The sequence below is a fragment of the Oncorhynchus clarkii genome, chromosome 2, assembly GCF_045791955.1.
Source record: "Oncorhynchus clarkii lewisi isolate Uvic-CL-2024 chromosome 2, UVic_Ocla_1.0, whole genome shotgun sequence".
Taxonomy (NCBI): Eukaryota; Metazoa; Chordata; class Actinopteri; order Salmoniformes; family Salmonidae; genus Oncorhynchus; species Oncorhynchus clarkii.
In genome coordinates this window covers 47,350,489-47,364,724 of record NC_092148.1, presented here as the reverse complement: position 1 = coordinate 47,364,724, position 14,236 = coordinate 47,350,489, and the positions used below count along the sequence as shown (strand labels likewise).

Sequence of the window (14,236 nt, the reverse complement as noted above, 5' to 3'; positions counted from 1 at the left end):
CCGGAATACAGCCCTTAGCCGTGGTATATTGGCCATATACCAAACTACATAGTTTATAATCTAGGATAAATCCCTAGTTCATGGAGTGGTTCCACACAGCCAGCCACTCACCCCTCCCCAGTTGAGAGTCCTGGCCAGGTCGTTCCCCGTCCCCAAGGGCAGGACAGCCACGGCAGGCGCAGGGTTCAACTGGAGCTGGTCCAGGACAGACAGGATCCAACCCACCTGGCAAACCAGGTAATTAGAACAAGAATTCACTTTCTGAATGGCACACGCCACAGTCAGAGGTAGACAGTGAACTATTTCTCTTCTTACAGTCCTTATATGCATTACGTTTCAGGATGTTCAAAAATGATTATTATATTCATTATAATATTACTAATGTGAAGCGCTGATGTCTAGTACTCACTGTTCCATCCCCTCCACACGCCAAAATCCGCAGGTTGGGCACTTTGGAATACATTTCTAACCTTGAGGGATAAAAACACAACCGGCACACTAATTAAAAACACAACAACTGCTTACGTTGTTATATCATTCTAAACATGACCAAACCGTTAACGTTTGTGAATGCAGTTGTTGCGTGTTTCTTACCCCTCCTTGGGCCCTCCCTGGGTGAGGTCAAACACCTGTCGGGGGTTGAGGTACCACATGAACGACTGGATGATCTTGGCTCCCTGCAAAATCAATAGACATGAGTGTAGCAGAGGTGATTTGGAACTACGGCTGTGGCGGTCATTGAATTTTGTCAGCCGGTAATTGTCATTAAAAATGACTGCCGGTCTCATGGTAATTGAATTAACATAAACATGTTTAGCATCTCTGGGCTTCCACGCATACAAGCTGCCATTGGAACATCTACATTTTAAAAAGTAAAATAAATACATTTAATACAGCCTATACCATCACAATAAAATAGATTGGGCCTATACATCTAGGAATGTCATAGAAAACAAAACATAAGGGCTGCATGTTGATGTTAAAAAACAACAACATTGTCCTCATCATTCAGATTATTCAAAATCAATCATGAAGTGTTCAGAAAGTGATTGGAGGGACAATAGAGCGCTGCGTACCAGGCCATTAGCGAAGGCCGTTAACAAATTTGGTAGAATATCCATCAGCGCCATTCATATGCAACGTTTTGGATGGGATTACCGTGACCAACGTTCACAGGGATTTTTTTTTTAACAGTATTTTTATTGGAATTTTACAATTTTCACCCATATTAAGAGATACAACAACAGAGACAAAGCACACAGAAAGCTTCTCTCACCCCATCACCATCATTTCGTCTCTCAATACATACATTTTAAACAAACTTACAAACAGAAATTAAACAAAAAAAGCTCAGTTTAAACCAAGAGGTTAGGTTCCACACATGGAACGTACAGTGTAGTTCTGAAATACATACATCCCCGTCATTCTACGAGAATCCTTGCAGCATAATAGCTGATACCTCAGGTTCTAGGTAATATAGATAAGGTTCCCATACTTTGTAGAACTGGTCTGTTTTAGAATGCAATGTACATGTCAGATATTCCAGAGGCACCCATTCAAATAGTATCTTATGCCAATCTTTAATAGAAGGAACCGTATCACTATAAAAGGATGTTTTTCCTCGCTGCGAAAGTAAGGATGTTGTAAAGCCTCCTTTTACCCACAGAAGTAACCTGCCTACTAGGGAGACCTAACAGTAAAGAAACTGGGTCCAACTCTAGATCAACCCCTAGGATCTTTTCAATTTCTTGCAGAACACCAGACCAGTATCTTTGTATTTTGGTACATGACCATAAACAATGTGTTAGGGTGCCTGTATCAGTTTTGCATTTAAGACACTGAGGGGAAGAGGAGGTGGGGCTAAAAGCATGTCTGCGATTTGGGGATATATGCAATCTGTGTATTATTCTTAATTGGATTGCTCTAGTACGATTACATATAGATATTGTTTTTGCATATCTCCAAATGTCCTCCCACATCTCTTCGTCAATAGTAACAGACAATTCTTTCTCCCACACTTGTTTCACCCTCTGTGTGTTGACAGCAGAAAGGGACCTTAAAGTATCATAAAACAGACTTACAGACATTTTCCTTTGTGGGAAAAAAAGCATTCTTTCAATGACAGACACTTCAGGGTTACCAATTTAGGTGGTGCTCTTCAGGATATAATGTCTTACTTGTAGGAAGCGGAAAAAGTCCTGCTTTGGGAGTCGATATTTCTCGACCATCTGCTCAAATGACAACAAAATCTTATCAACAAATAAGTCATTTAGCCTGCGTATGCCCTTATTAAGCCAAGAGTTAAAGCCGGCATCCAGCAATCCTGGACTGAAATCTGGATTGTTAACAATTGGGGTAAGAGCAGAGGTTAGTTTGGACCTTCCCAGGAAGCGTTGAACTGACCTCCATACTTTGAGTGTGTTAAGTGTAACGGGATTATTGCAGTGACCTTCTACAGACTTGAAGCTTCTGAAAAATAAAAGATCCTGTAAGGGGTATTTTGAAAGAGAAGTCTCAATGTCTAACCAAATAGAGGAGCCATCATTTGTGATCCAGTCAGAAATATAACAAAGGTGGGCACACCACTGATAGAACCTGATATTGGGCAGGTCCAAGCCGCCCATAGAACTTGGCAGCTGCAATATTGCCATCTTAAGTCTTGGTTTGCGTTTACTCCATATAAAGGAACTTAGCCATCCATTTACATCCTTTATTACCTTATTGGAGAGTAATACTGGGATCATTTGGATTGGGTAAAGTAGTCTAGGTAAAATGTTCATTTTCAAGAGGGATATTCTACCCAACCAAGAAATCGGGAGAGAGTTCCAGCGCTCCAGATCCTGTCTTATTGTATCAAACAAGGGAACAAAATTGGCTTTGTACATTTGCTGGAATTTAGGAGTTACAAATATACCCAGATACATGAAACCTGAGGGAGACCATTTAAAAGGGAAGGGGGGAGAAGTATTAGGTACAGAGTGCAGGCTACCAAGTGGCATAGCCTCTGACTTAGTTAGGTTAATCTTGTAGCCTGAGAATTCGCTGAATAATTCAATAATATTAATAAGAGCTGTATTTGAAGTCTCGGGACTAGAGATGAATATCAGGACATCATCAGCATACAAGCTTATTTTATGGTAAACATCACCAATGAGCAGCCCCTGTATAGCAGGCGTTACCCTGATGGCCTCAGCCAGTGGTTCCATAACGAGTGCAAAGAGGAGGGGGGATAAAGGACAGCCCTGTCTGGTACCTCTGTGTATAGAGAAGTTATTTGACCTTAGCCCATTAGTAAGGACAGCAGCCTGAGGATCATCATATAAAACTTTCACCCATTTTATAAAGTTGTCGCCCAGACCAAATTTATTTAGAGCAAATAATAGGTAAGACCACTCCACACGATCAAATGCTTTCTCAGCATCTAGGGAGAGCACCAGACCATCCACAGCACTTTGTTGGTAAGCTTGAATTACATTAAGAAGCCGCCTGACATTGTTGCATGACTTACTGCCCTTAATGAAGCCTGTTTGGTCTCCTTTCACAATTAATGGCAGTGAGTCCTCTAATCTTGTGGCTAGAATTTTAGAAAGCAATTTTCTATCCACATTCAGAAGGGAAATTGGTCTGTACGAGGAACAAGACTCTGGACATTTTCCCTTTTTGAGAATAAGTGAAATGTTGGCTTCTCTCAGCGTTTGAGGGAGTTGGTCATTTGAAAATGAGTGATTAAACATATCACGCAATGGCTCAAGGATCAGGCCATGGAACTCTTTATAGAACTCACTACAAAACCCGTCTGGTCCTGGGGCCTTACCATTTTGCAGATTCTTAATTGCAAACATTATCTCTTCCTTGGTAATAGGGGCATTAAGGAGGGACCGCTGCTCTTCGGAGATAGTAGGGAGCTCAATCTTACAAACCCATTAATTTGGGTGCATCATTTGGCAGTTCTGAGGCATAAAGATTTGTATAAAATTTCTTAAATGAGTCACTTATCAATTTCTTTTCATATAAGTGATTACCATCAAAGTCAGTAATAGTAGCAATTGACTGAGAGTCAGCTCTCTTTTTAGCTAGGTATGCCAAGTACTTTCCTGGCTTATCGCCATGTTCATATAGCTTTTGCCTCACAAATCTCAATTTCTTTTCAGCGTCCTGTGTTAGGAGAGAGTCTAACGTTGATCTAATGACTGATATTTCCTTTAATAGGGCAGGAGTGGGCGTTTTAATGTAGTCCTTCTCTTTAGTTCCTAATTCACCCTCTAACATTTTTTGCTTTTCACGCTTTTTCCGTCTCTTAGTAGCTGTGTATGACATAATCAGACCCCTGGCATACGCTTTACAGGTCTCCCAAAGGAGCGAGGGGTTATCTGTTGATTGAGAGTTAATAGAGAAAAATGCTTTAAACTCTGTAATGAAATATGATGTGAATGTATGGTCTTTAAGAATGGTTGTGTTCAACCTCCAATGTCTTGACCGATTGAATGCCCCGTTGAGTTTTATGTCCAGGATCACCTCAGCATGATCAGATATGACTATGCTTCCTATCCTAGCGGATAGAACAGACTGCAGAGACATCCTGGGCACAAAAAAATAATCTATTCTAGTCTGACATCCATGAGGTGCAGAGAAAAAAGTGAACTCTCTGTTGGAGGGATGAAAAGCTTTCCAGACATCCGCATACCCCAGATCATCACAAATAGCTTTAAGTGACTTAGCTTGAGGAGAGAGTGAAGCTATACCGCTGGGGAACCTATCAATAAGGGGGTTCAACAAGCAGTTAAAATCTCCTCCAACCACTGCAGTGTCCGAGTTTAATTCTGAAAAGTCTAGAAAAACCTTAGTGAGGAAATCAGGGGGGTTAGCAGGGGGGAAGTAAATATTAATTATAGAAATGTTCTGCCCTTGTAAAGTACCATTAATTATAACAAAGCGACCAAATTTATCTTTCACACAATTCAAGACCTTAAGTGGTAAGTTATTTTTCACCAGAATTGCTACCCCTCTACTTCTGGATGTAAATGATGAGAAAAACACTTGACCAAACCCCCCTTGTTGTAATTTCAGGTGCTCCTTATCATCCAAAAGAGTTTCTTGCAACAGGGCAATATCAATATTTTCTTTTTTCAAAAAAGATAGTACCTTCTTCCTCTTAATGGGGTTATGGCTCCCTCTAATGTTCCATGTACATACACGCAGTCCGTTACCTGCCATTGTATCTTGACCATTCAATATCCAGACTGGATCCCACTGTAAAAGTGGGGTGGTACCTTTTTTCATGTGTTGAACTCTCCTCCATCTCACTGAGCATAAACAAACGATATGAACCCTGAACTCGAACTATACTAAACCCAAAAATTAAACATGTAAAGATCCAAAAGGGGGTTTTCCCACTAGCTAACATGCAGGGGATTTCAACTCTCCAATGTAGACTCTTAAGTCTGCATCGCCGCTCCATTGCCTCATCCTTTATATGTATGGAAAAGAAAATCAATAGGAGAATATTGAGGCTCTTCCACCTAAAACCAAACCTGGGCACCAATATGGATTCACACATATCTCAGCCTGAGCTATAGCGGCTATTACTTTAGCAAGAAAAATAATAAAGATACGAATATTACTGAGCCGAAGTACGTGAGGACTCACGTCACTGTTTCATGATCAGATTCAACCAAAAATAAACAAAGTTATCCAGTGCTGCTGAGGTGCAGCTTAAAAGTTATTTACCCGAGAGAGTCAATAAACGCAGCAGCCTCTTCAGGTGTGTAGAGCTTTTTAGGTGATCCGCTGACCATAATCTTCAATGTGGCCGGGTACAACAGTGCGTAGTCCATCTTCATTCCCCTGAGTCGAGCCTTCGCCTCATCAAACGCTTTGCGTCTTCGTACAACCGCCGTGGAATAATCATTGAAGAATGAAACCTTAGGACTTTTACGTTGACTACCATCAGAGCCGATGTTTCTAGCCGCATCCATGACGCGCTGCTTGTCGGTGAAGTTGTGGAACTTTATAACCACCGGCCGTGGGCGCTGATTGGGACCGGGTATCGGTGCTTGAGAGCGATGGGCTCTGTCCAGCTTCACACGGCCAGCCTTAGTGTCCATTTGTAGGTAGCCAGGGATCCATTCCTCAAAGAATTTTACTGAACGTGTCCCTTCAGAATTTTCCGGGAGTCCCACAACACGAATATTGCATCTGCGTCCTCGATTATCCAAGTCGTCAATGTGCTCCGCCATTTCGCGCACCTGTTTCTCAAGTGCTTTTAGCTTAGCGTCCATAGATGTAGTTGAAGTTTCCACTGCATCAATTCTTCCTTCCGCCTCAACAACACGTTCCACAACCCTCTGTAGTTCAGCTGAATGGCCTGCTATTGCTTCCAAGACCGTTCTTATCTTAGCATCGATCACTTTAGTAATGTTATCAGTCATCTTTTGAATCACCAGGTCCATTGTGCCTGTATCCGCAATGGTGATAGCCTCGCTAACATTAGCTAGCTCCTCATGCACATCCACAGGGGTGGGGGTTTTGGTCGACTTCTTAGTAGTTCTGTTGGGCACGTTGTCGGAGATTTTTGCGAAAAAGTCGTCAAGACTCATTATATGGTAACTTATTTAGCCAATTCTACCACTTTTTCAAGCTAGGAGATTAATGTAAAAATATAAATTTACGAATGCCACGAGAGCTCGCTGAAACACAGTGTTCTCTCTACGGCGCCATTTTCATCCCCCCGTTCACAGGGATTTAACTACGTTATGAATTGTGACTGCCGGTGTGGCGGTAATACGGTCACCGCGACAGCCATATTTGGAATTCACGTGATGAGGTAGCCCTGTCAGAGTAGTAACACATATGTCGCTCTCTAACATAAAATACTTTACTGTAAAGGTTAAGCTGTCCTACAACGCATCAACATCATCAGTAATTAATTTCTACACTAAGGGATGTAGAAAGTGTAACTAACTTCAGCGTAAATCTCTCATTGACATCAATGTACAGTGCATTTGGAAAGTATTCAGACCCCTTGACTTTTTACACATTTTGTTACGTTACAGTCTTATTCTAAATTTGATTAAATATGTATTTTTTATCATCAATCGACACACAATACCCCAAAACAACAAAAACATTTAACATTTTTGCTAATTTATCAAAAATAAAAAACTGAAATAGCACATTTACATAAGTATTCAGACCCTTTACTCAGTACTTTGTTGAAGCACCTTTGGCAGTAATTACAGCCTCAAGTCTTCTTGGGTATGGCTCTACAAGCTTGGCACACCTGTATTTGGGGAGTTTCTCCCATTCATCTCTGCAGATCCTCTCAAGCTCTTGTCAGGTTGGATGGAGAGAGTCGCTGCACAGCTATTTTCAGATCACTCCAAAGATATTAGATCGGGTTCAAGCCCGGGCTCTGGCTGGGCGACTCAAGGACAGTCAAAGACTTGTCCCGAAGCCACTCCTGAGTTGCCTTGGCTGTGTGCTTAGGGTCGTTGTCCTGATGGAAGGTGAACCTTCACCCCAGTCTGAGGTCCAGAGAGCTCTGGAGCAGGTTTTCCTCAATTATCTCTCTGTACTTTGCACCGTTCATCTTTCCCTCAATCCTGACTAGTCTCCTAGTCCCTGCTGCTGAAAAACTTCCCCACTGTATGATGCTGCCACCACCATGCTTCACCGTAGGGATGGTGTCAGGTTTCCCCCAGATGTGACGCTTGGCATTCAGGCCAAAGAGTTCAATTTTGGTTTCATCAGACCAGAGCATCTTGTTTCTCATGGTCTGAGTCCTTCAGGTGCCTTTTGGCAAACTCCAAGCGGGCTGTCATGTGCCTTTTACTGAGGAGTGTGGCTTCCGTCCGGCCACTCTACCATAAAGGCCTGATTGGTGGAGTGCTGCAGAGACGGTTGTCCTTCTGGAAGGTTCTCCCATCTCCTCAGAGGAACTCTGGAGCTCTGCTAGATTGACCATCGGGTTCTTGGTCACCTCCCTGACCAAGGCCCTTCTCCCCCAATTGCTCAGTTTGCCCAGGCGGCCAGCTCTAGGAAGAGTCTTGGTGGTTCAAACTTCTTCCATTTAAGAATGATGGAGCCCACTGTGTTCTTTTGGTACCCTTCCCCAGATCTGTGCCGACACAATCCTGTCTCGGAGCTCTACGGACAATTCCTTCAACCTCATGGCTTGTTCTGACATGCCATGTCAACTGTGGGACCTTATATAGACAGGTGTGCCTTTCCAAATCATGTCCAATCAATTGAATTTATCACAGGTGGACTCCAATCAAGTTGTAGAAACATCTCAAGGATGATCATTGTAGACAGGATGCACCTGAGCTCAATTTCGAGTCTCATAGCAGAAGCGCCTGAAAGCTTATATGAAATATATATGTTTTTTTTATATACATTTGCAAAAATTTATAAAAACCTGTTTTCACATTTTCATTATGGTGATTGTGTGTAGATTGATGAGGAATGTTTTATTTAATCAATTTTAGAATAATGCTATAACTTAACAAAATGTGGAAAAAGTCAAGGGGTCTGAATACTTTCCGAATGCACTGTATGTTTGAGTTGTGTGGACAAATCCCCATACACAGTGGTGTCAAGGGAGCTGTGGACATTGAGCAAACTCACCTGGTTGCCTCCACTTTTGGGGTTGACGAACACCAGCAGAGGTTTCATGAGTTGCGAGGGAACAGGCTTTACTATGAAGGGCTTCCATCGACCATCCTGGAGCAGAGAAAACAGTCGAGACATGAAGATCGCCGCCTCTGTTATCTCAATGTTCTAATCATCAAATGAGATAACTTAAGAGGACATTATCATAATCACAATATGTATATGTTAATACGATTTTCCTTACCTCTACTACCTTCTTACTCGGCTTCCCTTTCAGAGATGTGCGTTTCTTCTTTTTACTTGATTTTAATGATGTCTGAGGAGACAAAAACAAATACATCCATTGAATCAACATGTCTGTGTCTGTGTGTGTGTCTGTGTGTGTGTGTGTGTGTGTGTGTGTGTGTGTGTGTGTGTGTGTGTGTGTGTGTGTGTGTGTGTCTGTCTGTCTGTGTGTGTGTGTTGATCATTGCAGTACCTGTGGTTTGCGGACCCGGATGATCCAGGTGGGCGGCACTATGACGGAGGCGTGAGCTCCCAGCGAGCAAGGCTCCTCGATCTGCTGTAGCATGAAGCACGTCACCTTGTTGTGATACTGGACAGAGGAGAGTACAACAATCAATAACCATACCAAAGTTACCAAAGTCAGGATACACAACTCCACTCTCTGCTCCAAACTGAAATATCCATCTCAAACTGACCCAAAGTTAGTATGTCCCAATGTGCTCCCCATCCTTTCCCCTTGGCCTTAACCTTTCTATGTTTGCAGAACTGTAAGGTGGAAGAAACAAAGTGGAAGCTCGACCACTATACTGTGTATACCTATCCAGACCCTTCAGATGTGCAATCATCGAAGAGTTAGTGCCAAGGGAAAAGGGTTGGGTGTGAATAGGGACCATACTTCTTTTAACAGTTGATACAGCCTATGGACTACGGGTACTTACTGCCTGTTTGCACCAAGAACAGCTGATTGCAACAATCTCTTTACTATGGAATGAGAACTTCTGTTGAAAACCCTGTAGAGGAATAAGTAACATTTTACAAATTTGCGTTGACAGCTCTTAATGGTTTGCAGTACTTGAGTATATGTAGAGCAGGGATGTCAAACTCCTTCCACGGAGGGCCAAGTGCCTGCAGGTTTTTGTTTTTTCCATTCAATTAAACCCGAGACAACCGGGTGTGGGGAGTTCCTTACTAATTAGTGACCTTAATTCCTTTAATCAAGTACAAGGGTGGAGCAAAAACCCGCAGCCACTCGGTTGAATTTGACACCTGTGCTGTAGAGTGAGCTCCAAAAGTATTGGGACAGTGACAAATGTTTTGTTGTTTTGGCTCCAGAAATGTGGATTTGAAATTATTATGACTATGAGGTTAAAGTGCAGACTGTCAGCTTTAATTTTAGGGTATTTTCATCTATATCAGGTGAACCATTTAGAAGTTACAGTACTTTTTGTACATAGTCCCCAAATGTATAGGGGACCAAAGGTATTGGAACAAATGCACTTATATGTGTATTAAAGTACTCAAAGGTTTAGTATTTGGTACCACATTCCTAGCACGCAATGATTACATCAAGCTTGTGACTCTACATGATTACGGATAGTCCTGAATCAGGGGTACTCGCAATGCCGTTGCGGGTACATCAAATAGAAATGTGATTCACATTAAAAAATTTAAAATTTAAAAATTTAAATTTAAAAAAAGTAAAAAATCTTTCACATTTTCAAACAGTACATTTCTATTTTCCAAATGGGCTATACATTTGGGTGAGGTTTTTTTCTCACCTGAGTAGCCTCGTTTCACTGCCAAAAATAAAATTTTGCCATCTAGTATTCAGCGAAATAACAACACAATGTCAAATATAGGTAGTCTAGTCAGATAATTATCATCCAATCACATAAACTGTTGCTCTCTCACAGGAAACCTTTATTATTGCGCAGACATTTAGAAACGACACGTTATAATTAGAAAAATAAGCCACGGGAATTTTTGGAGCGAGAATAAAGACGACTTTCAAGTAGTAAGACATGTATAAAAGCAACAGATACCCGTAATAAGAAGGGGCTAGAAGCATCTTATATGGTGAGCTACCGAGTGGCTAGGACAGGCAAGCCCCGTACTATTGTGGAAGTCTTAAGTCTCCCTGCTGCTGCGGATATGGCTGGGACAATGCTGGGGGAAAATGCCCAAAAGAGTCAACAGAATGCCTTCATCAAACGACACTGTTTCACAACGAATCAGTAACATGGAAGGAGATGTTTAAAAAAAAAATCTGCTTTGCATACAAGCCAGTGAATTATATGCGTTACAGCTGGAGGAGTCAACAGATGTGGCGGGCCTGGCACAGCTCCTGGTATATGCCTGTTACGTTTATGGGAGGTCAATTAAGGAAGACATCCTCTTCTGTATACCACTGGAAACCAGGACAACATGAGATTATATTTTTTTAAGTACTGGACAGCTTTGTGACATCAAATGGACTTTGGTGGTCAATATGTGTTGGTATGTGTACTGATGGGGCAAAAGCCATGACAGTGAGACAGAGTGGAGTGGTATTGTGTGAGCAAGCAGTTGCTCCCGACACCACTTGTGTACACTGCAGCATCCACCGAGAGGCTCTTGCTGCCAAGGGAATGCCTGACAGCTTGAAAGACATTTTGGACACTACAGTGAAAATGGTTTACTTTGTTAAATCAAGGCCCCTGAACTCTCGTGTACTATCTGCATTATGCAATGATATGGGCAGTGACCATGTAACACTTTTACAACATACAGAAGTGCGCTGGTTATCAAGGGGCAAAGTATTGACACGTTTTTTGTAATTGAGAGACGAGCTTAAAATGTTCTTTGCTGACCATTATTTTCACTTGTCTGACCGCTTGCATGATGACGAGTTACTCACACAACTGGCCTATCTGGGTGATGTTTTTTCTCGCCTGAATGACCTGAATCTAAGATTACATGGACTCTCCGCAACTATATTCAATGTGCGGGAAAAAATTATTATCATCCTTTCAAGCACACCCTTATCATTAACCTGTGGTGAGTTATTAACAATTGAATGAACAAAAAAGGTTTTATATGTACAATAACTAAATAAAGAGCAACATTATTGATTATCATTACTTGTGCCCTGGTTCTATAAGAGCTCTTTGTCACTTCCCACGAGCCAGGTTGTGACAAATACTCACACTCATTATTTTGTTTAATAAATATATCATATAGTGTGTGGCAGGCATACAATGATGGCAAAAAACAACATTTGAGAGTGCATTGACCCTGGTGCTAGAGGGGATACACAGCTGGAGGTTGAATGTTTGAAGGGGTACGGGACTATAAAAAGTTTGGGAACCACTATCCTGAATGAATCGTGAATAATGATGAGTGTTAAAGTTATAGATGCACAAATATCATACCCCCCCCCAAATAAAATGCTAACCTCCACTGTTATTGTAATCGTGGGAGGTTAGCATGTCTTGGGGGTATGATATTTGTGCATCTGTAACTTTCTCACATCATTATTCACAATTAATTTATGACTACACGTAAGTTTAGAAACATATTCTATTCTTATTTACAATAAAAGTGACTCCAAAATGACACAATACATTATTTACCATTAATTTCTATTGATAACAAAGAAATCTGAAACACAACCAAAGCAAACAGCAAATGCATCCAACAAGTACACATAAGTACATTTTTCTAAATACTTTTGGTCCCCTAAAATGAAGGGACTATGTACAAAAAGTGCTGTAATTTCGGTTCACCCGATATGGATGAAAATACCCTCAAATTAAAGCTGACAGTCTGCACTTTAACCTCATAGTATCATTTCAATCTAAAGTGCTGGAGTACAGAGCCAAAACAACAAAAAATGTGTCACTGTCCCAATACTTTTTGACTTCTCCACATTTTGTGTTACAGCCTGAATTCAAAACAGATTAAATATTTTTTTCTCTCACCCATCTACTCACGATAACAAAGTAAAAACATGTTTTTCGAAATTTGTGCATATTTATTATAAATTAAATATATAAATATCTAATTTAGATAAGTATTCACACCTCTGAGTCAATATATGTTAGAATCACCTTTGGCAGCGATTACAGATGTGAGTCTTTCTGGGTAAGTATCTAAGAGCTTTGCACATCTGGATTATATAATATGTGCACGTTTCTTTAAAAAATTCTTCAAGCTCTGTCAAGTTGGTTGTTGATCATTGCAAGACAGCCATTTTCCAGTATTGCCATAGATTTTCAAGCAGATTTAAGTCAAAACTGTAACTAGGCCACTCTGGAACTTTCTATGTTGCCATGGTAAGCAACTTCGGTGTGTATTTGTCCTTGCGTTTTATGTTATAGTCCTGATTATAGGTACATTTTTCTCCCAGTGTCTGTTGGAAAGCAGACATATCCAGGTTTTCCTCTGTTTCACAATATTCCATTTATTTTTATCCTAAAAAAACTCCCTAGTTCTTGCCATTGACAAGCATACCCATAACATGATGCAGCCACCACCATGCTTGAAAATATGAAGAGTGGTACTCATTGATGTGTTGTGTTGGATTTGCCCTAAACATAATACTTTGTATTCAGGATTAAAGTTAATTTTTTTGCAAACATTTTTTGCAGTTTTACTTTAGTGCCTTATTGCAAACAGGAAGCATGTTTTGGAATATTTTTATTCTGTACAGGCTTCCTTCTTTTCACCCTGTCATTTAGGTTAGTATTGTAGAGTAATACACTATTGTAGATACATCCTCAGTTTTTGCCTATAACATCCATTACACTCTGTAACTGTTTTAACGTCACCATTGGTGAAATCCCTGAGTGGTTTCCTTCCTCTCCGGCAACTGAGTTAGGAAGGACGCCTGTATCTCTGTAGTGACTGGATGTATTGATACACCATCCAAAGTGTAATTAATAACTTCACCATGCTCAAAGGGATATTCAATGTCTGCTTTTTTTTTACCCATCTACCAATAAGTGCCCTTCATTGAGAGGCATTGGAAACCCTCCCTGGTCTTTGTAGTTGAATCTGTGCTTGAAATTAACTGCACGACTGAGGGACCTTACAGATAATTCTATGTGTAGGGTACAGAGATGGGGTAGTCATAAAAAAATAATGGTAAACAGTATTATTGCACCCAGAGAGAGCCCATGCAACTTATTATGTGACTTGTTAAGCACATTTTTATTTCTGAACTTATTTAGGTTTGCCATTACAAAGGAGATTAATACTTATTAAGACTTTTCAACTTTTCATTTTTAATTGATTTGTAAAAACAAATGATGGGGTACTGTGTGTAGGCCAGTGACACAAAATCTAATTTTAATACATTTTAAATTCAAACTGTAACATAACAAAATGTGGGAAAAGTCAAGAGGTGTGCATACTTTCTGAAGGCACTGTTTGTGAATATATGGTTGGTGAATGGTTCTCACTGACCTTCCCACACTGTCGACACTTCCCAGTCTGGCGCCTCCTGTGGACCCAATGGTGACGGACAACGTTGGGCTGGAATTTAGGAAACATTGTTGAATCACATAACAAATCGTGATGCACTGACATTGAAATTGACTAATGTAGACTGAATCAGTTAGTGAGACAGAAATACAGTCAA

At 40.8% G+C, this 14,236-nt stretch overlaps 1 protein-coding gene across 6 annotated transcripts in view; it reads right to left on the bottom strand.

Moving 5' to 3' along the window:
• Nucleotides 1-14,236, bottom strand: part of LOC139368626 (diacylglycerol kinase zeta-like) — a 105,888-nt gene that overhangs the window by 21,962 nt on the left and 69,690 nt on the right. For all 6 annotated transcript variants that reach the window (XM_071107772.1, XM_071107762.1, XM_071107745.1 and 3 more), the window contains 8 exons: nt 14,062-14,130; nt 9,555-9,626; nt 9,089-9,205; nt 8,855-8,926; nt 8,626-8,721; nt 595-677; nt 410-470; nt 112-225 (listed from right to left, as the gene is read on the bottom strand). In XM_071107772.1, the coding sequence (XP_070963873.1) occupies nt 112-225; nt 410-470; nt 595-677; nt 8,626-8,721; nt 8,855-8,926; nt 9,089-9,205; nt 9,555-9,626; nt 14,062-14,130 (684 nt within the window). The remainder of the gene's footprint in view (nt 1-111; nt 226-409; nt 471-594; nt 678-8,625; nt 8,722-8,854; nt 8,927-9,088; nt 9,206-9,554; nt 9,627-14,061; nt 14,131-14,236) is intronic.